General features: G+C 49.0%; 1 protein-coding gene across 3 annotated transcripts in view; it reads left to right on the top strand.

Annotated features, from left to right (window-relative positions):
- VPS13A (vacuolar protein sorting 13 homolog A) overlaps positions 1–21,159 on the top strand; it is a 2,314,464-nt gene that overhangs the window by 1,169,111 nt on the left and 1,124,194 nt on the right. For all 3 annotated transcript variants that reach the window (XM_085633365.1, XM_085633382.1, XM_085633374.1), the window contains 2 exons: positions 2,446–2,606; positions 2,789–2,892. In XM_085633365.1, coding sequence (XP_085489491.1) covers positions 2,446–2,606; positions 2,789–2,892 — 265 coding nt within the window. The remainder of the gene's footprint in view (positions 1–2,445; positions 2,607–2,788; positions 2,893–21,159) is intronic.

The raw sequence follows: 21,159 nt of genomic DNA, 5'->3' as shown, positions 1-21,159 counted from the left end.
GGAAGGTGAGTGATTTTAAAAGCAAAGTGAAATTTTACACTTTTAAAACAAAGTTATGCTCAGTTTTCCTTGCTACTCCCGGCTGTGCCTCAGGAGGGTTCAAAAGTTATCTAAAGCGCTAGTAGTCAGCGCGTCTTTTATAACTTTGAAGAGGGGGCGTGGCCTCAAGGTGGGCGTGTCCCAGTCAGGGAGAGGGGAATGAAGTTGGAGGGAAAACGGCGATTTTGCCCTTACCAGTGCTCGTTTTTCAGCAGGAAAGCTGTAAAATCAGCATGAACGGCATCATGCAAATCGCCAGAGGGAGCTGCTTCTTTCTGATGCTCAAGCAGCAGCTTTCTCAACGCGAGCGGTAGTGACCTGCCGCAACCGCCAGCATTCAGAAATCTCATCGAGAGTTGGTCTAGCGTGCGATTTCTCTACTTGGTGAGCTGTGCAAGAGAGAAAAACACTGCTCTGCATCACTAAACAGAGTTTTTCAGACCTCCACGTGGAATGCGCAAAACTCAGCGAACTCCGCTAGCGGAGCCGAATTCTTTGCCCATCTTACCCAGGAATAGGTAGCCCATTGGCTACTACCTTACACTCCCCGTAACGCCCTTAAATTCTGTATTTAGGTAGCTCTCTGACACCAGGAACTTGTATTCATCTACTGAGAACAGAAAAAGGACCAAGAAGAACTGAAACAGATGAACTGTGGACCGGCCCCTGCAAAGGTGCACTATTGGTTGGCTTGGTCTCTGGCTGTGGGGTTTGGGTTCAGAGGTGTTTTGTCTGGCAGGTCGCTTGTGTTGGAGGCCCCTTTGCCCCAGAGACCCTCAAAAGCCAAGCACCTCTCTGGGTTCTGCCAATTCCCCACTTGCAGTCTTTTTCTTGTTGCAGTTTTCTCCATTGTCTTTTACAGGTAGGGTTCGAACCTACCATCGGCATCAGCACCTCTGCATCCGGACACTCCCAGGTAGGTTAAAACTAACTGCTGGTGGTTCTTCAGACGTTCGCCTCTAAGCACCTTAAGTCCAGGAGAGTAAGCCTGAGAACCGTTTGCAAGTGTACCTATGCAGTAACTGTTTACCCCATAGGATAACATTACCGCTTTCGAGGCTCATGCTGTGGGTTTCTACTATTTTACTTGTAAGAATCCATAATGTCTTAAGTACTTACCTGATTTCGATTACCTTGGTGTCTAAAATGATGTAAAAATCTGTGCTATTTTTCTAAATTGATCTTGAGTTTCTTCTTGAGTGCATGTCTTATTTTTTTGACTCTGTGAGTATAACAATTGCTTAAGACTACCTTCTTATAAGCCTAAACTGTTTGCCCACACTACCACAAATAGAGCTTTTGGGATTATTAATTTAAACTCTGTAAACCAATAAGGGTTGTCTGGAATTTCTGCATAGTGAACCTCATTTTGGTACACTCCATTGAAAGCCAGTTTCCTACTATGCCTCATTGCTGTATGCGGCGCCATCGCCCCCATTCAGCAATACATTATAGTTGGCCCAAGAGTGTGGGTGAATGAAGTGTTTGAACTTTGGTGGCGAGTCTCAGAAAAGAGCAGTTTCATTGCTTTTTACCCATTTCTCCCTGCAAGATGGCCGCTTGAGCTTCCTTTTATATGTTTTCTTAACAAAAGATGATCTGTTCAGGGCTAGACTCAACAAATAAAAGGCACTGAATATAGGTGGAAATAGGTCTTAACCAATGGACTCATTTGCAAAACATTATTGCCTGGACTGTGAAGCCGGGGCTAGGCTTCATTTGCAAGATCAGTGTTTCAGTAGGGTTTTGTGGGTAGGTTCTCTTGCTTCTGGAAAGCCTCTTGATCAAAATAGTTGGATATGGCTGAGGAATCTTTAAATATTGAGCATTTGTTGACTGTCATCCATTGGGGAAAAAGATTATATACCTTTGGTAATATTAGAATCTGATGGGTACCATATTTTCCTCTATAGATTATTTGACTTCCACTAATCTTCACTCACTTTCTTGGGATTGTGTTATGCCCATTAGGCTGGATAACTGTGGTAGTTGAATTGCTCTAGTGAGGCTGTGCTGCTTATGTATTTAAGTGTCTTCCCATCTGAATAGCCATGGATTACACCAGTGCAACACCCTCAGAGATAAGTTATGCATAGCCACATCTAAAAGGTTTGTGATTGGCTTGGATACTGTAAAGATAAACAAACTAAAGAGCAAACGCAATATAGATCAGGACGAACATCATCTAAAATGTATATCTATTTCATCTAATTTTCTTACTTTTATTTATTTATTTGCAATTCCCTATGCATATTTACTTATCAATTAATTTTGAACAATTCCTAGTACTATAAAATTAGTCCTCCTAAGGCACATTTACTGTAATGCTACATATCTTTCACAAATCATTAAAGTGCATTAACTTGTAGTTTGCTGCTGTTTGTAAATATTGTTTCTTCATTTTAGCTCCGTTTGACCATTCAAGTGCAGAAAAGATTCCTTTAACAAAGGTTGGCAGGTTCATCTATCATGTCAGACACAAAAACTCTGGAGTGGATCGAGCCATTATCTGTCAAATTGATACCATGGATGGTAGTAAAATCATAACTATACGTTCCCCTATGCAGGTAAAAATAAAATAGCTCAAAATACACATATTTAAACTAATCGTATGGGGTGCTCGTTATTTCATGACATATTGTTTTTCAATATACAATGTGGGTATCGCTCAAGCATATGAACAGATTTATAATGGTCTCCGGAACTGTAGTTTGTTGTGTGCTGACTGGCTTTGGTTTTATTACAACAGATTAAGAATCATTTTTCTATTGAGTTTGAGCTTTACGATGATGGAAAACTCATTGGAACAGCTTTACCAGATGCTGAATTTAATATACCACTTTCATCATACAGGTAATCTTAACATTTTTTATCTTTGTTATGTTCTTTTGATTCCTTTGAAACTGTTTATAAAAAAAAATTGTAAACATATTTTTATTGATTTGCATTCTACAGCTTGTATGAGTAATGCATGGATTTTCAGTTGCTTACATGGTGACATAACAACCAGGAAGTGTCCATAGAAAACCATCAAATTTTATCGCAATGTTACTGATTCAAATCAGGCACACCATTCAATTACAAAATTCCCATGAGTCCCTGTGAGCTAGTTATCCCTCTATAACAATCAAGACACTAATCCCCTCTAAACTCCCCCCACACCCTTTCCCACTTTTTTGGGCATCCCTGCCACACCCTTTCCCACTTTTTTGGGCATCCCAGCCCTAGATAAACTACTCGTTTTTTGGAGAACAATTATTGTGGCAAGGTGCTAGTCCTTTGGCAGGCACTCTTCCTCTTCGGCTTTCTGAAACCTGGCCAGCATATGTTTGGCCACCCGGCTGCACAGTCTTGAACAGCTCAACCGGTAAACCGTTATGGCCCACCGGCTTTCCAGACAGCAGTCCCCTAATAGCACCCGCCACCTCCTCCTCGGTCAGGTCTGCCTCTAGGCCCTCTCTATCTTAATGCGCATGCGTCTGAACATCGATTGTCTGTAGGAGTGCTGCACTATCTAGCTCCGACATGGGTTCTGGGGAGGCATATATATTTTCATAATACCTGGCGAATGTCTCCGCTGTGTCTGCATTAGTCCTCCGCAACACTCCTTTGCCGTTTAGCACCCAAGTCCTGTCTTCATCTCTGTGATCCAGCCAAGCCAGGGGTTTGCCGGCCTTGTCACCAACGTCGTACAGGCGACGTTGTGTCTGCAGGGCATATTGTCTGGCCGTATGTTCCACAAGAGCCCGAAGGATGTCTTGCTTCAGCCTCAGTTGATGGCCCAGCCCTTCCGACCTGTCTAATGCAGCTTTCTCCTCCATTGCCAAAACCTCCCTTTCAATGCCCTCAAAGTCCAGACGTTGCCCCTTATTTTCCCCTCCTATAAGGGCAAGGACCTGGTCTTGAGGCACTGTCTTGTAGGCCTCCCACAGTACACATGGGTAGCACACTGATCCCTAATTCTCTTCAAAGTACTGGGAGGTCCTATTTTTGATTTGATTTTTCATTTCCCTCTCTTGGAGATACCACATATCAATTCTGGGGAACAATGGGGTGGACTTCGAAGGCCCCTGTTAGGTGTACCCCTACGAGTGAATGGTCTGAAATACCCCTTGCAAATATTATCACATTCTGAAATCGCCCAGCCGATGTTGTATGCGTGAAGAGATAGTCCAAGTGGGTATAACTAGTTTGTGCAGAGGAGAAGTGTGTATAACGCTTAACGGAGAGATTGTGTTGTCTCCATAGGTCGACCAGCCCCATGGCTTCTACAAAGAGGGCAGCTCATCTCTGCCCCCCACGCTCACTCCGCTAACCCTGTCCATGGCGACGTCCATAACATCATTAACATCTCTTCATAGCAGTAATGTTCCAGCAGGCAGAGCTAAAAGTAGCGTACCAACACCTGGCAGAGTCTCTGCATGTAGGCGTGGAGGGATGTATAGGGAGCAAAGATTTTTCATCCCACCCTCCCTTGTTCCTGTCACTGCCACAAATCTGCCCTGTGGGTCATTCCAAGTACGGTACGCTGTAAAGGGAACCCTGCTTTGTGAGCTAGAACTGGCCAACCCCCCCAACTTGCAGAGTGCCTGTCGCCCATCACATAACATAAAAAATGTAGGGGCGGGCAGCACACGTCAATTTAAAACATATATGCATAAACCATAATAAATTTGCATCTCCTCTTCCTAGGATTGTGTTGCAGTAGTCTAGTGCCAGTGCCCGGCTTCGGGGTAACGTCCAGCAACTGCACCCTATGGTTTACCAAACCAAACAACCTGGGGCCCCTATGGCAGTCAAAGACCGTCAGACCCATAAACCAGCTTGGACAGAGTACTCCGATCTAGTAACATAAGACTATGGGATTGGTCTCGTGTCCACCAACTGATCTGGAGATCGACGGTCATCAGGTGTATCCTCACCCCCAGGCCTCGTGTTCCTTTTTAGGTCTCGCTGAGTCAGCGCATGAGCGGTGTCTGCGAGACATTTAGTGAGTGGCTTTTCGAAGTGCTATCAAAGGCTTTTGCTGGGCACCAGCTTACGGTTACGCGCGCAAGCGCGCGCGCCATGCTCCGCCTCTCCAACCGCTGCTGCGCGCGCATCCCTCGCGTGCTTAGCTTAGAGCGCGTCATCGAGATCACTTTCGCATTCATCACGATGACTTTCACTTTCACGGCCTCGCGGCGTTACTTTTACGGCCGCGTAGCCAATGCTTGTTCATTTAACTTATGGTGTGAGCGTCTCCAGGCAGTGACCCTACAATGCGCACTGCAGATTTCTGAGTGCTGCCTCTTTCTTGCCTTCTCCAGCTTCTCCCATATATTCCACATTTATTCTCTGCTCTTTAACTTTCTTTCTTTAATGGACATTTTTTTCCCTTCATGTTTTGTGTCATTTATGTGATTCCGCCTGTCCCCGCTCTGTTTCTCGCGTGTTTCTGCTCTGTCTTCTATTTTTGTCTCACCTTTTCGGTTTCTCTTAAAGTGCCTGCTTCTTATCTCTGCTTTCATCCTCCTGCACCGCCCCTCCGCCCGTCTCTCTAGTCCTCCCTTTGTCTCTCAGTCTCTTTATCTTCCACTGTTCCGGTCTCTCCTCCTCTTCTCTCTCTTTCGCCGCTCTTTCTCCTCTAATATATCTTTCTCTCTTGTGTCCTTTTTCCACTATCTATCGCGGTCTCTCTCAGTGCCTCTGCTTCTCTATCTTTTCCAGTGAGACTGTCTCTGCCTCTCTCTTTTTCAGCTGTCTCTATCTGCCTCTCTGTGCTTCAGTTTGCGCCCCTCTCTTTCCCACTGTCATTCTCCGCTTCTGTCTTCCCCCTGAATGTCTCTATCTTTTCCATTGTGTCTGTCTCCTTGTCTATCTTTCCACAGTCCGACTCTGCCCCACTCTGTGTATCAGACTCCCTATCTCTGTGCATTGCACTGTTTCTGTCACCGCCACTCTATTGTTTCCCCTGTATTTTCCTCCCTCTCTGATCCGCTCTCTGCCGCTTCCCTTTCTTTTTCAATGTGTCTGTCTCTGCCCCTCTTTCTCTCTTCCCCTGCCTGTCTCTGCCTCTCTCTTCCACTGTCTGTCCCAGATTCTCTCTCTCTGACTGCCTGTCTCTCTTTCTGTTCTGCTGTCTCTCTTTTCTACCTTGCCAGTCTCACTCTTCCACGGTCTATCTCTGCCCCACTCTCTCTTTTTGACTTGCTCTCTCTGCCGGTTTCATTTTTTTCTTCCGCTGAATGTCTCTCACTTTCATTCTTTGGCTGCCTATCTCTCTTTCTCTTCCATTGACTTGGTCTGACTGTCTTTTCTACTTGGCCTTGCTCCTCTCTCTCTTTATGCTTCTATCTCACTCAACTGCCTGTCTCTGCCTCTCTCACTAACCACTGCCTGGCTTGCGTCTCTCTGTGACTGCCTCTCTTTGACTGTCTGTCTCAGCTTCTCTCTCTCTCTTTGACTGTCTCTCTCTCTCTCTCCTCTACCCCTCCAGAACGCTCTCTCTCCTCTGAGTCTGCTGCCGGTCTCTCTCTCTCTCTCTCTTTGACTGTCTGCCCCCCCTCCGCACGCTCTCTCCCCTCTACAAGCCCGCCTCTGCCTCGCGCTCCATGCCGCAGTCTCTCCCTTTATCTTTCATTTATGGCCGAGGCGCCGCCAGCCACAACGAAAACAAACCGCAGAAATATTTCCGAGCAGTCGAACAGCATTCCCATCCAACAAATTCACGTCGCACTAACCAAAATACCACGCTGGGGTCAGTACCGCAAAAAACGAGAATACCCTCTCGCCTCCAAGGCAGCGGCTATTTATATTTCTGGGTTTGTGGATTTGGCATTTTATGACGAAAAAATAGGAAAGCAGCGAGTCACAGCAAATGCAATAAAAGCCTGGCGTGCAAGGTCAGACCTGCGTGTGAAGAAAACATTTGTTGTTAATGCTCCAAAACCCTTTAGGTTTTTGTGTTGAGCTGAGAGAACATAAAACGTAAACATGGATTGGTTCGGTTACACCTTCTTACTTAGTGCTCTTGTAATGTGTGGCTGATTTTGTCGTTCATCTCAGCAATGTGTTTTTTTCTGCTGTAATAACTGTAGACACTACATGTGGGGTGCGTGCTTTTTATATATCTCTTTCTATAGTACAGATAGAGTGGAAAATGTACCCCTCTTTTTTTCTGCTACAAGGGCTCTATGCGGCGTCCTTAAATGTTGGCAATTTACCTTTTCCGACCTATCGACGCAGGCCCTTGCAAAAATGAGATCAGTAAACGGATAATCAAATTGTTTATGTAATTACAAGCCCTGCGGCAGTCTCTATCTATCTATCCATCTATCCATCTATCCATCTATCCATCTATCCATCCATCATACATGCAGATCTATCAGATAGCCTAAATAAATAGTCAATAGGTCTCGCCTTCGGGACCTTATAAGTGTTTAGCCATGCAACAGTTGATGTTGTTGCAGTAAGGATATTGTGCTGCATAACTAAATACTTATAAGGTCCCTAAGGCGAGACCTATTGGCTATGCCAATGCTTGTTGATCTTGTTCCTTTACGATGAGTAGGACGCCACACCTACCCCTCAATCCCAGTCATCCGCCGGAGTGCTGAAATGCCAAGTTTTGGCATCGCTAATGACCCACGACTTGGCCGGGTAGAGCATCATGTATTTGATTTCTTTTTCCCGTAGGGCACGTTTCACTACTTCAAAGCTCCGTCTATGACTCTAAACTTGCACGGTGAAATCTGGGAAGATTCTGATTGTCGCATAGATCACCGCCTGCAGAATTGCATCCCGGTCTCTGGCAACTGGCAATCATAGTGTGCTGCAGGATGCCTGGTTTTGGTGGAGGGCCCAGCGCTCTATGTGACCTTTCTATTGAGAAGAAATTAGAGTATTTTCGGACTGAGAGTGTTGAGTATCAGCTCTTCAAGGAACAGGTCCACCCTAGGCTCTTCCAATCCATCTGGAAACCCACCACCCTGATGTTGTTCCACGTAGACCTGCCTTCCTGATCGACTTTCGCAGTTAGTAACGCAACACTTTTGGTGAGGGCCTGGACCTGTCTGGGAGCTGCTAATCGGGCTCCCAGTCACTGTGCCTTCTCCATAAATTGACTATGGCAAGTATTTCTGTACATTCACAATTGGCTACTGATGTACCCATATAAATCCCTACTATGTGGTACTAAGGTACCCTGGGCATAGATACACCAGGGTTCTCCTATGGGCTGCAGCATTCATTATGCCACCCATTAGAGACCACCCAAATTGTGACTACGGGCCTGCCATTGCAGCCTGTGGAAGCTGGTGCTAGCACCACTTACGACAGATATAAGTTTCCTTATATCTGAGGTCACTGAACTAAAACCTATAAGTCACCCCTAAGGTAGGCCTTTCAGGCCTGAAGGCAGGGTGCTGGGTTATAAGTGTGAGGGTGCCCCTGCATGACTAACTTACAAATTACGAAAAACCCACAGACCACAGTAGCCTCCTGATGTATGAGAGCCATCACCCCAAAGCACTGAGGGATAACCTCCCAGTGGGACAGTTCTTACGCCTACAACGTAATTACAATACCATCTGTGAATTCGAAAAACAATCGACCATTTTGGCAAACAACCAGTCGGCACGCAACTACCCTATGAAGACAATACGTCGAGCACAAAAACAAGCTAGAAATAACCACAGGGATGCGTTGTTGGAAATAAAAGAGAAACCCCAAACAGATACTCACTTGTGTGACCACATTCACTCCGAACTCCAACAAAATCCAAAAACTAATTAAAAAACACTGGAGTATTTTAGAGACTGGAGCATTTCAACCTGGTTCACACCCTCTTTTTTCATTCAAACGAACACAGAACTTCAGGGACCTACTGGTCTATACACGCCCTAAACCATCCATCACGTCGCGACCTACCCTATGGGCACTGCCACCGGTCGAGGGCCACCACCCGTGTGGGTCTTGCTCCGTATGTCCCCAACAATAGTATCTAAACAAATTGACCTGGGTCTGGCTAGACCGTGGGTGCAAAAAAGACACACAAATTGTAATACAAAAAATTGTATATATCTGATCACATGCCCGTTCGACATGCAGTACGTAGGGATGACCACAAGACCTGTTAAAATTTGCATAGGGGAACGAACACAAAAGCACCGTACAGTGCAAGAAAACTGGCACTAAGCTATTGAGCCACTTCCTGGAGAGGAACCATGCCCCGAACAGTTTGAGATGGACCGTCATTGAATCTAATCCCAATTGGACCCCTAGCACCCTGTTCAGGCAGGAAAAACGTTGGGTGTTTCTTTTGAAATGTAATAAGCGGGGACTTAACGATGAGATACCATGGGCTCAACTTGTCATCTAAAGCACCAGGGAGAGTGAACCATATCTACCAGTGAGTAATCTTTAACACATTGACCTTTGAGGGGAATAATAACTATCTAGGGTTTTTATCGACCACGCTGCACTTTTGACCACCTCAATAAGGTAGAGAGTATTCACATTACCAATTTTAGGAATAGCTGGGAGCCTCATTTATGAAATAGGGTAACGAGGAAGTGTTGAGGTATCCTCGTACATTACCACCATATGTTCCTCTCGGCACAGGCTTACCCACAGCTATCATGACTCACCAACGTTGACCTCTACACTGACGGTTAAAAACTGGGTCTAACTAACGTCAGTAGCCCCCCTGTGTTTATATAGCTTGCTTAATCTCCACTACGCCCCCCCCCCCCCGAGGCAGGATGCCTGGCTTTCACCTTGGGGATGCCCAGTACGGGTTATCTCACAGGGAAAAGCCAGGACGGGTTCCCAATGCAAGCACCGAGATGTCCAAGGGTAAGTCGAGCGCTATATAAGAACACACATACATACATACATACATACATACATACATACATACATACATACATATCCACTTTGTGAAGCTAATTGTGCACTATTTTCGATATTGACAATTTTTGCATTTAACATTTTCATTCCGATCTTTATTTACATTCGGAATTGACCCAGAGTAACAAGAATCCTGCTCTAAATGCACCACGACTCAATTGAGGATAGATCTATATATCTTTGGAGGCGAACAGTCACTCCAACATGGCCGATACTGTCAGCACGTTTGACGTGCCAGCTCTTTCCCCTAGCTTCCGTAACCATCTTAGTAGCCACACCTCCAGGCGAAGATACGGAATTTCCGCCTACACACTGTTTTAACCGTCCAGCCGCCCGCTACTAACTTTCCAGCATCCATTTTGTGGCAGGGCAGGTATAGGGCCATATCGAAGGGGCTAATGCAGGAGTATTCCTCTGCTGATTCTCAACAACAACACAGGTATGTCTCAGTACGCTCAGAGACTTACGACTGTATCATTGTTCTGCAGAGTTCCCCCCTCGCGACCGTGGGGAATCGCAGAGGAAGCACTCCATTCTTTTGAAGGGGTAATTGATTTCAGTGCTTTGGTTGATAGTATGTGTTCTTACACAGATGTACTTAGTCACGTAAAGCAAATCTTACAGAGAGTATTTGGTAAAATCTAGTTCCGATAATGGCCTGCCTTTGTGCACAAGGGCAGCCAGGCTCCCCCTCCTTTCTTAGCATGTTGCACAACTGGTGGCCACCATGACTCAAACAAGTGTGTTTGTGTCATTCACAGAGATAAAACACAACATGCACAGTGATTAACGCATGAGACCTCTAATGCCCACAGATATAAACAGACGTGTCTGTCGAATATATACATGTGGCAGTATGACTATGTCAAGGGCACGTTCTCCCACACCTACCCCAACAAGTTGCATGTTGTGATGGATACGCAGCTGTTGAGCTCAAGTTTAATGTGGATATGTTTGTATTCACTTTAACTTATGTGTGTCTCTATATGTTTGTTTCCTGTTTTTTCCCATCAGGTATTAAAAGGAACACAAATGAAATGTTCCCATAAGCGCTATGACTCTTTTCAACACCTAACTAGAGGTATAATAGGATTATAGGGTGTTCTTTTCCCTGCTCCTATATATATTTTTTATTCCCTCAATTTCACATTGCACGGTCAGGACGAAGCGCAACAGGATCCATTAGGGACCATCCTTCTAGCGCAAAACATGTCGATCAGGTTTTATATTCACGTACACACACGGGTATTAAGAGCAGCAGAGTAATACCTCTCCCTCTACCATATTTGTTATTAGAGGTGCCTCATCTTCCCTGGCTAATTCTTTACATTTACCTCTCGAACCTACGAATAAAAATTGTCTTCAGGGTACCGGTGGGGTAATTTTAATACACTTTCACTTATCCTTTTTAGGCCCACACACCCACATGCACAACTGCGGCGTATCCTAAAAGATCTCCGATAACGAGCCCTCTTGCGGGGTCCACGGAGGACAGCAGCGCCACCCCCACGAGGAGCAATGAAGCATGACACTCGCAAGAGTGTGTGAGGGCACTAATTTCTAAAGGAGAAATTCCCCCATCTTCATCAGGTTGAAACCACATATAGAGACTTCATTCTACCCCCCATTTTTGTATCTTTTTTTCTCTTCTTAACCAAAGAAGGTTCTTTCTTACAGTATAGGAACAGTTACCAACCAGTGAGTACATGTTAGTTCTTGGGAGCCATGGTACTGGACCTACCCTTTTTCCTTAAACGCTCCCTGTCCCCCCTCTCATAGTGTTTTGTGTCACTGAACTAAAACCTATAAGTCACCCCTAAGGTAGGCCTTTCAGTCCTGAAGGCCGGGTGCTGGGTTATAAGTGTGAGGGTGCCCCTGCATGAGCAGAACACCCCAACAAACCCCAAAGTAGATTCTACAGGCCTTGTAACTGCGGCCAGCCATTTTAATACATATAGTGGCCATCCGTCAGTACGCGATGGCTAACTATGTAGTGGCGGTGCTGAACCTGGGCATGTTTGGCTTCAAACATGTTGGAATCCTACTCCATCACCGATTCCGGTGTTGGAGGTAAGATTCCATACACTGGGGGCTCCTCTGGGAAACCCCGAGTAGTCCCCGGAAACAGCCTTTCAGGGTCTGTCAGCAAGCTAGTGCTGCTGCCGACCCCAGACACGATTCTTCCCTTCTGCTGCTGAGCTGAGCCCAAGCAGGGGAAGGTAGAACAATGGGATTCCTGTCATAGGGAGGTGTGACCACCTCCCAGACAGGACTTTGTTTATTGGGCTGAGGTGGGGGCTCTTTGCAGCACCACCAGGCTGCTTTTAAGGGCACATTTGGTGCCCTCCTTGCATACTCTGGTTTGAGCAAGTTCAGGGAGCCCTTGGCTTCTGCACTGGTGCGAAACAGAACAAAGGACATGTATCCTCCCCTAAGTCCAGCCCCGCCTCTGGGAGGGACCCCTTAGTCGTCCTAGCCACTTCCTAGAATATTTAAGGTCTTATCTGTGGGTGGGTCTTCATATTCGTCGTGGGACAAGCCTCAAGCCTGAAACCACGCCACTCTTCGACCGTCTGGACACTTGGACTTCGCTGGACTTTGCCTGGAACCGAGACTGCATCACGGAAGACTCCTGCTGCTCCTGGTCTTACTGTTTTGCAAGTCTTCGTCATCTGTGTCTGTGATTCTTTCAGGATCTTCAACATACCCGTGGGCATCATGGACACCCGAAGCAATCTCGCTTGAAGTGAAGGAGTCACTCCCCTGCATCTGCACACAGCGCAACAAAGCTGACCGGTCTTCTGTTCCCTAATTCCCACAAACTTTAAAAGGCTCAGCAACAGAGATGGTGGTTCTACAACTTCCTCGAGGCCTGACCTGTCCTCCCTGTAATTTTGAGGTCAGTATCCCTCGTCGGAACCGCTGGGACCAAACCCCTGTGCACCACGTCGCGCCAAGGCTTGTTGGCTCTGCACTCCAGAGATCTTCGGGCTACTAGAATCTACAGCCTCCAGCATCTCTTCTTGCCAAGATCAGCATCCTCACCGCATCCTCTGCACTATGGGCCTTAATCTTTGGTGAGCTGCTTGAGGTCCTCTTCTGACTCCTGTGCCTTCGGCCTGTGGGGTCCTCTTGTGGGTCTTTTCCTGCTCCAGTGGGCTCTCCTGCTTGCTCCGGCCTGCTCTGACTCTTCAGCTTGTGGTGAGTCTCTTGGACCTTGCTGGTCGCATCGTTGCTCCTTCTTCGCTTTCCATGCCTGTTGCAGCTGCCCCCGGACACCGACCTCCTGGTTCTCGACTTCCGACGTGGGACAGACCGTGCACGTCTCCTGGTCTTCCTCAGCTTCGCCTGGGCCCTACATCTGCAGTAACAAGGACACTGTCAACTCTACTGAACCATCCAACATCGGTGGACATTGCTGTTCCGTGGCACCTGGTCACTTGCGAGTGGCATAGACTCTGTTCCCTCTGCTTGCAGGTTCTTCACTTCAAGAATCCACCCTTGGATTCCACCGGACTCTTGCAGCTGTGTTTTCACTCTGCACACCGCCTCAGTGTGGTTCCTGGATACATACCTTGGTTGATTACTTGTGTCCCCAGCTTCTCTGAGTCTCCTGGTCCAAGTCCCAACTTCTGTCCCAGTTCACCTATCACCTTTTTTGTATATGGTTTGGTCTCCCCCTGAAGACCACTGTATTTTGTGCTTACTTACCTGTTTACAATTGCTGTATTGTGTATTTTTCGTTATATCTCCGGGTAGGAGATATACCTGTATGTTTGTGAGTGTTGTGTAATAAATACTGTGCGGCGGTCAGTTCTGAGGGGCTCCGAGAATCACTCATTGATGTCCGGGCCCCCCTTGGGATCTGCTCTCCCCAATGGGAATTTGACTGCCCCCTCCTGTAACAAGTCTCAGTAACACTCCACTTGATCACTGAATCCTCACCTTGTCTAGTTCTTCAGAGGAGATGGGCAGGCAGGTGGTATGAGTGGTTGAAGTAGAGGTGGTTTTGGATCTGAATCTTGTCCCACAACGAAGCTGAAGAGCTACAGGTAAACACTTACAAAGCCTGGAGAATCTACTTTGGGGTTTGTAGGGGTGTCCTGCTCATGCAGGGGCACCCTCACACCAATAACCCAGCACCCTGCCTTCATGACTGAAAGGCCTACCTTAGGGGTGACTTACAGGTTTTGAGGTCAATTTCCTCAGATATAAGGAAACTTATATCTGTTGTAAGTGGTGCTAGCACCAGCTTACACAAGCTGCAATGGCAGGCCCGTAATCACAATTGGGTGGTCTCTCATGAGTGGCATAATACATGCTGCAGGCCATGGTAGACCCCTGGTGTACCTATGCCCTGGGAACCTAAGTACCATATACTAGGGACTTAGAAGGGTACACCAGTAGCCAATTAGGAAGGTACCAAAGTACTTACTATGGTTCAGTTTAGGGAGAGAGCAGAGTGACTGGGGTCCTGATTAGCAGGATCCCAGTCAACCTAGTCAGAAAACAGAATAACACCAGCAAAAAGTGGGAGTAACCATGAAAGCAGATCCTACTTTTCTACAGCCTCTGCAAACTCCAGGCCCCACTTCTGTGTGGTGGTGTGATCTATGCAGGCTGGCGGTGTCCAAGCCTCCTTCCCAGAGGGGTCCGCACAGGCAATCAGCCGGCCTGCGGGGCCTTTCTCCCTAGGCCCGTGCACTGAAAGGCACTAGATTGTGCACGCCTTCTACAGTGGCAGGGGTCTCCAACCAGTCGCTGGCTCCGCCAATCTACTCCTGGCCGTGAGGCCCGCTGAGAAGCAGCTCCCTCCCCCGCAACTGGTAAAGCGGGGGAGCAGAAAGGGAGAAGGCGCAATGAGAAGAACCTAGGAGGGAGGGGTGGGAGAGAAAGGCACTTGCTCCCTGTCGAGACTTCTCGGGCCTCCCGGACCAGGCCCCTGCAGATGTCCCCAGACGGCCAACGTCTCACCTCGCCGATGTCCCAACGCTCCTCCACTCCCTACCAGGCAGGCGATGGCCTTCAGCTAGACCCTCTCCTCTGCCCTCGCAGGTTAGGAACCGGTGCGCCCGCCACTTCTTGCACTCTGCAGCTTCCAGAGAGAGCCAAAGCCTTCGCGCTACCCAGGGGTAGGCGACGGCCCCTTTCTCCCAGCGGATAGTAACAGATGTTCGGAGATGTTATATCTGGCTGTTACGGAGCTCAGTTAGTGTGCCGCCATCTTGATTTCCAGTTAGCCACACCTCCATTTCTAAAACATTTAATCAATGGTAGTCAGTAGCTGTGTATGAAATTACTACTTTGACAAACTGATATTCAATGCAAGAAATCCTAAAATGCCATTATCAAGTTTTCGAAGTACATGCTTGTTTTGTACCGGAAATCACTTCAGTTTAAGCTTTTTTGTACAGATATACCTAAATATTATTATCAAGAGTGCCACATATTTCCATGCATTTGCTTTCACCTCTTTCTGTTGTTTATTTGATCCAACTTAGAATGTCCTAGTTTTATGAGGTCGCCTTGAAATAGAGATGTACCATATATACGATGCATTTTTTCCGATGAGTAATGACGAACAGATAGACACAGGGCTGTAACACAATATTTAGAGCACAAGTATATTATAGTAAGACCACCACCTTTCCCAGACCTTTTGGTGTTTAGATGGGCAGCCTTGTGCAGTATAGATTGGTTCTTACAGTTTGGTGCACCAGTCCATTGCAGCCCTCTATTCGACCTGGGCAGCTTTAAAAAGTCTTGCGATGGCTAGTTTAGCCATAGTAACACCAATTCCCACACGCGTACGCTTCCCTCTGGGGCCACCCACATCATCTATGATAGCCAGCAAGGTATTGCGGTGTCAGTTGTCAATCAGGTATTCTATTATCTTGAATAGTGTAGCGAAAACCTAGGTCCTACTGGGATGCTATACTGGGGCAGTCCCAAACCATATGAAAGAAACCACAGTCTGTGCTAGCGCATCTGGGACAGGCCGACTCTGTAATGACTCCCATCTTCTCAAGGCGGCGGTTGTAAAGTTGGAGAACATGGTGGTATTTCAATATAATGAGGTGTAGGCTTGAGGAGATGACTAACTACCTTGAAGCCATCCTCACATCTCGCCAGTAATTGTCAATTAGTTGACTGTGATCGTCTGGACCTCTGCGTGTAGTTATGAGAGGGACAGGTCAAAAGGCAGACAACTCAGAGGCAGGTTTGTGGTATACTGGAGTTGCTTTTATTACTCTTCTTTGATATAAGTGAGAGCAGTCCCTTCTCTATAGAGTACACACAACGAACTACAATAGTCCCTCTATTGTCGATCTTCCTCGTGTATCCTTGGGCTGTTCGTTTGCTTGGCGGCTCTTCCTGTCACTTCCCCTCGGTGGGTACGTTGGAGGTGCATGTAAGGCAAGGGAGACAAGAAAAAGCGCTATAATCGACTGCCGTGATGTGTTCTGTTTGGGGAAAGGCGTGAGGGACACCGGTGCTCGTATTTACAGAAGGTGCAGTGATCCCAGGATTTGCAAGGACAAAATAGAAGGGAGAGCCAACTAAACCTTCTCCCGCCTCCCGAACCACCCTGCCATACGCCCGCGTACCTGGGTGAGCCACGCGCCACCAGGTACGTGGCTGGGCGATGCGCCTTCCGGTTGGCCTCCTGGCTTTCGTTCCCCTCCGTCCCCTCTGTCGTCCGTGGGTCTCCTCGAGTCTTGGTCCAGTGCGACGTCTGTGCAGCCCTCCGACTCCTCGGTTCCCGGCGCGCTGTCCTTCACGTCTGCTTCTCTTCCTGGAGCGTTCGTCTCCCTGACGTAAGCCAGGTCCCTTTTCATTGGAAGATGGCAGGTCACAAGGTAGTTGTGGGCGGGTTCCTCAGCACTCCCGGTAAAATTAAAGGGGTCCGTCCTGTTCCATGGATCTTCGGTGGTAGTGGGATCACAATTCCCCTCGTGAGGCTGTGGGGAAAAGACAGGGCACCGGCCAGGTAAATGTTGGTCTAACGTCACTGGGGAGCCCGCGCCCCCGTACCACTGTGCACCTTGTGATTCCGGGGCGACCCCGTGACATTCCCCCCCCCCCCTAGGATTCTCCCTATCGGGGAGAGGTATAATGCGGGAGAGGAAGTCCGCATTACCGTTCTCACTGCCCTTTTTGTGTTTGATGGTAAAGGAGAAGGGCTGCAGGGTCAGGAACCATCTTAATACTCTGGGGTTGTGTCCTTTGTTCCTGCTTAGCCATTGTAGAGGGGCATGGTCCGTATACAGAGTGAAATGGGTCCCTTCCAGATAGTATCTTAATTTATCAACAGCCCATTTCACCGCTAGGCACTCTTTTTCGATTGTCGGATATTTCAGTTCTCTGGGGAACAGTTTTCGACTTATGAAGAGAACGGGATGTTCTGTGAAAGTACAGCTCCGATCCCACACCCGGAGGCGTCTGTTTGTAACAGGAAGGGGCGTGTGAAATCGGGCGTCACCAGGACTGGGCTGGTGGTGATGCGTGTTTAAGGTTTTCGAAGGCTTTTTTTAAAGTCTCAGAAGGCTGCTGGAGGGCTTTGTTCTTTACGTCCTTTTTTAATACGTCAGTGAGGGGTCCTGCTATCTCGGAATATGAGGGTATAAACCTCCTATAGTAACCGACGAGGCCCAAGAAGGCACGAACCTCCCTTTTGGGGCTAGGAAAGGGTGTCTCTCGGATGGCCCGCACCTTCTCTTCTTGAGGGGCAATCAACCCGTGTCCCAACACGTACCCTAAATATTTGACGGATTGGTAACCCACTCGTGATTTCTTTGAATTAATGTGAAGGCCCGCCTCCCTCAAAGCGCTCAGGACGAGATCGAGGTGCTGTAGGTGCTCTTCCCATGTTGAGCTAAAGACGACTATGTCGTCTAGGTATGCTGAGGCACAATGCCGGACGTCTTTCAGCACCTCGTTCATGAGGCGTTGAAATGTTGCCGGTGCCCCATGAAGACCAAAGGGAAGCACTAAAAACTCATACAACCCATCTGGTGTGGAGAAGGCGTTTTTTTCTCGGTTTGATGGATGCAAGGGGACCTGCCAATACCCCTTGGTAAGGTCGAATGTTGTGATAAAACGGGCCTCCCCTAGTTTCTCAATTAAGTCATCCACCCTTGGTATGGGGTACGAGTCAAATTTCGATATCTCGTTGAGGGCTCTAAAGTCCATGCAGAAGCTAATGGAACCGTCGGGCTTTGGGACCATTACTATTGGAGAGTTCCATTCGCTCCTGGAGGGTTGTATGACCCCCATCTGTATCATATCACGTACCTCCTTCCGGACGGCCTCCCGTCTGGCAGCTGGTATTCTATATGGCTTTTTATTAACCACTTGGCCGGGACGGGTGTGTATCCTATGTTCGGCGAGGGTAGTTCTACCGGGTAGGTCAGAAAAAAGTGGGACATATTTCTGCAGGAGACTATTGAGCTCTTCCCGGTGGACATTGTCTAGCTCTGCATTGACTACTAATTGCTCTAAGGTAGTGTCGGTTGTCTTGAGAGTGGGTAAGGTAAAGCCCACCGTTTGGGGTACAGGGCCCAACCACTTGCGAAGGAGGTTAATGTGGTAGGTTTGAATTCTATTGGGGTTTATTTGTAGTTTATAACTAGTTTTCCCCACGGTTCCCACGATCTTATAGGGTCCCAGTTTTTCGGCTTTGAACTTGCAGGTGGAGGACGGCATCATGACTAACACCCAGTCTCCTTCCTTTAGGACCCTCCACTTTTTCCCCCTGTTATAGTGGTATGCTTGTTCCATCTGTTTTTTCTCTAGATGTGAATAGGCCAGGTCTCGTAACTTTCCCAAGCGGGACTTGAGATCCCGCGTGTACTCCAGCATTTCTCTGGTGCCTATCTCCTCTTCCTTCTCCCATGCCTCCTTTGTCATGTCCAGAAGTGACCGGGGTTGCCGTCCATAGAGTAGTTCGAAGGACGAACAACCGAGGCTACTCTGGTATTGGCTCCGGATCACATAGAGAGCGAGGGGTAGGAGGCGGTCCCAGTCCCTTCCCTCTGCCTGCAGCATTTTTTTGAGGATGAGTTTTAAAGTCCCATTGTACCTCTCAACCAGACCATCGGTTTGGGGATGATAAACCGAGGTACGAATGTGGGACATATCGAGGAGGGTACAGACCTCTTTCATAGTTCGGGACATAAAAGGGGTTCCCTGATCCGTAAGGATCTCCTTGGGAAACCCTACTCTCGCAAACAATTCCACCAGGCAATTGGCTATATTTTGGGTGGTCGTGGCTTTTAAGGGAAAGGCTTCAGGGTACCGGGTGGCGTAATCGACCACCACGAGTACATATTCATGCCCTTTTCGGGTCTTAGGGAGAGGACCGATTATATCCATCCCAACCCTGGTGAATGGAGTACCAATAATCGGGAGTGGTTGTAACGGTACATGGGGTGGTTGATAGGGGTTGCGCTTTTGGCACGTGCCACACTCCTGGCAGTATTGTTTCATCTCTTGATATATCCCTGGCCAGTAAAAGTGTCTTAACACGTTTATCTGAAAGAAACACGTTAGTTAGATTCCTCACCTTAGAATATCCCCAGGCGTCAGACTGGATCCGGAAGATTTTTCGTCAGCAATACCCCTTGCGCGTCGCTAGGCGTCGTCTGCGGCTCCGCGTCCGTCGTCGGCGTCGTGCGCCGGGATGACGTCGTCGGAGTACTTAGACGCCGCCCTCGCGCGCTGACGTCAGTTCTTCTTTTTTCCGCGCCAGTAAGCGCAGATCCGGGAGAGCTACCCCTTTTAGTCTTTTTTGACTAACTCTTTTTGATCATTTTTGATCCCTGTCTGTCGACATCTGGTGCCGGTAGGATGCCTGGGTTCAAGGCTTGTGAAGACTGTCATCGACTGATGTCGGTGACCGATCACCACCGCCGGTGCCTCTATTGCTTAGGCCTCGACCACGACGCGGAGTCGTGCAACGACTGCCAGGCCCTGACTTCGAAGGCTAGGCGGGAGCGGTCCCGCAAGCTTCTCGAGCTTCGCCACTCGGCTCCGCGTCGTGCGCGATCCCGGTCCAGGAGGAGGTCCAAGGATCGCTCGCGGAGCCCTAGCCGACGCCACCATCGATCGTCGGGCTCCAAGTCGTCGGGTAAGTCCAAGCACTCAAAGAAGTCCAAGAGGCGACATCGCTCTTCGGACTCCCCTCGCCGGTCGCGCGACTCGGCCGAGGGTCCAAGTGGTTCCACCCCCGCGGCTCCGGCGGAGCCGCAGGTGCCGCGTCCGCCCCCATACCTTCCGGTCCCTGGGGCTGACGCGGCGCCGGCGGAGATCAGCGCCTTCCTCTCGGCCATGAGGAGCCTGGCCCCGCCGTCAACGCCCGCTGGCGCGCCTTCGGGCCCCGCGGGCTCGACTGGGCGACCTCGCGTGCCGGCGGCTCCGGCCCCGGCGCCGTCGACGACTCCGGTCTCGACGCCGCAGGTCCCCGCGGGGCCCATGCCTGGGCCCCAGTCGACGCCGGTTGACCTTGTCACTCCTCCACCGGCGCCGACGCCTGAACCACCGACGCCGTCACCGGCGCCGCCGACGCCGACGCCTGTGACGCCGACGCCCCAGTTTAGCCCTCATCCGGACCCGACGCCGGCACGGCGTCCGCCGACGCCGCATCCGACGCCGCTAGAGACCTACCATCTCTACAGTCCGGTTCCGATCATTCCTCCTGTTTATCAGGAATCGGAAGAAGGGGGCGACTGGGAGGGGTTCGAGGACCCTCTGGCTGTTCAGTCACAGCTTTCTCAGGACTGGGCAGATGAACTGGGGGAGGCCAGCGGGCTGGACACCTCGCCAGACGCTGGATTCACTTCTCCTCCGACCGTGGCTTCGGAGGAGGGTGCAGCATTTTCTGTGGTGCTGCGCAAGGCGGCTGAGGCCCTTGGGCTCGAGTTGCCTGCCGTGGCTGTGAGGACCAACATCCTCACTGAGGTGCTTCAAACCTCAGCAAGCTCCACTGAGCCTCTGCTGCCGTTTAACGAGGCCCTCACTGACGTTCTGCAGGGCACCTGGTCCAAGCCCTCCACAGTTCCTCCTGTGGATAGGAACGTTGCCAGGCGCCACCGCCCTGCTCCGGGCGACCCCAGCTTCCTGTCCCAACACCCCACCCCCGAGAGTCTGGTTATCCAGGCCTCTACTTCCCAATCCTCCTTCCCGACCGCTCCGCCGGACCGGGATTCCAAGAGACTCGAGCAGTTTGGC

This window comes from Triturus cristatus, chromosome 2_1, assembly GCF_964204655.1.
Source record: "Triturus cristatus chromosome 2_1, aTriCri1.1, whole genome shotgun sequence".
NCBI lineage: Eukaryota > Metazoa > Chordata > Amphibia > Caudata > Salamandridae > Triturus > Triturus cristatus.
The sequence above is the reverse complement of the archived record's forward strand: the minus strand, read 5'-3'. Positions and strand labels throughout refer to the sequence as shown.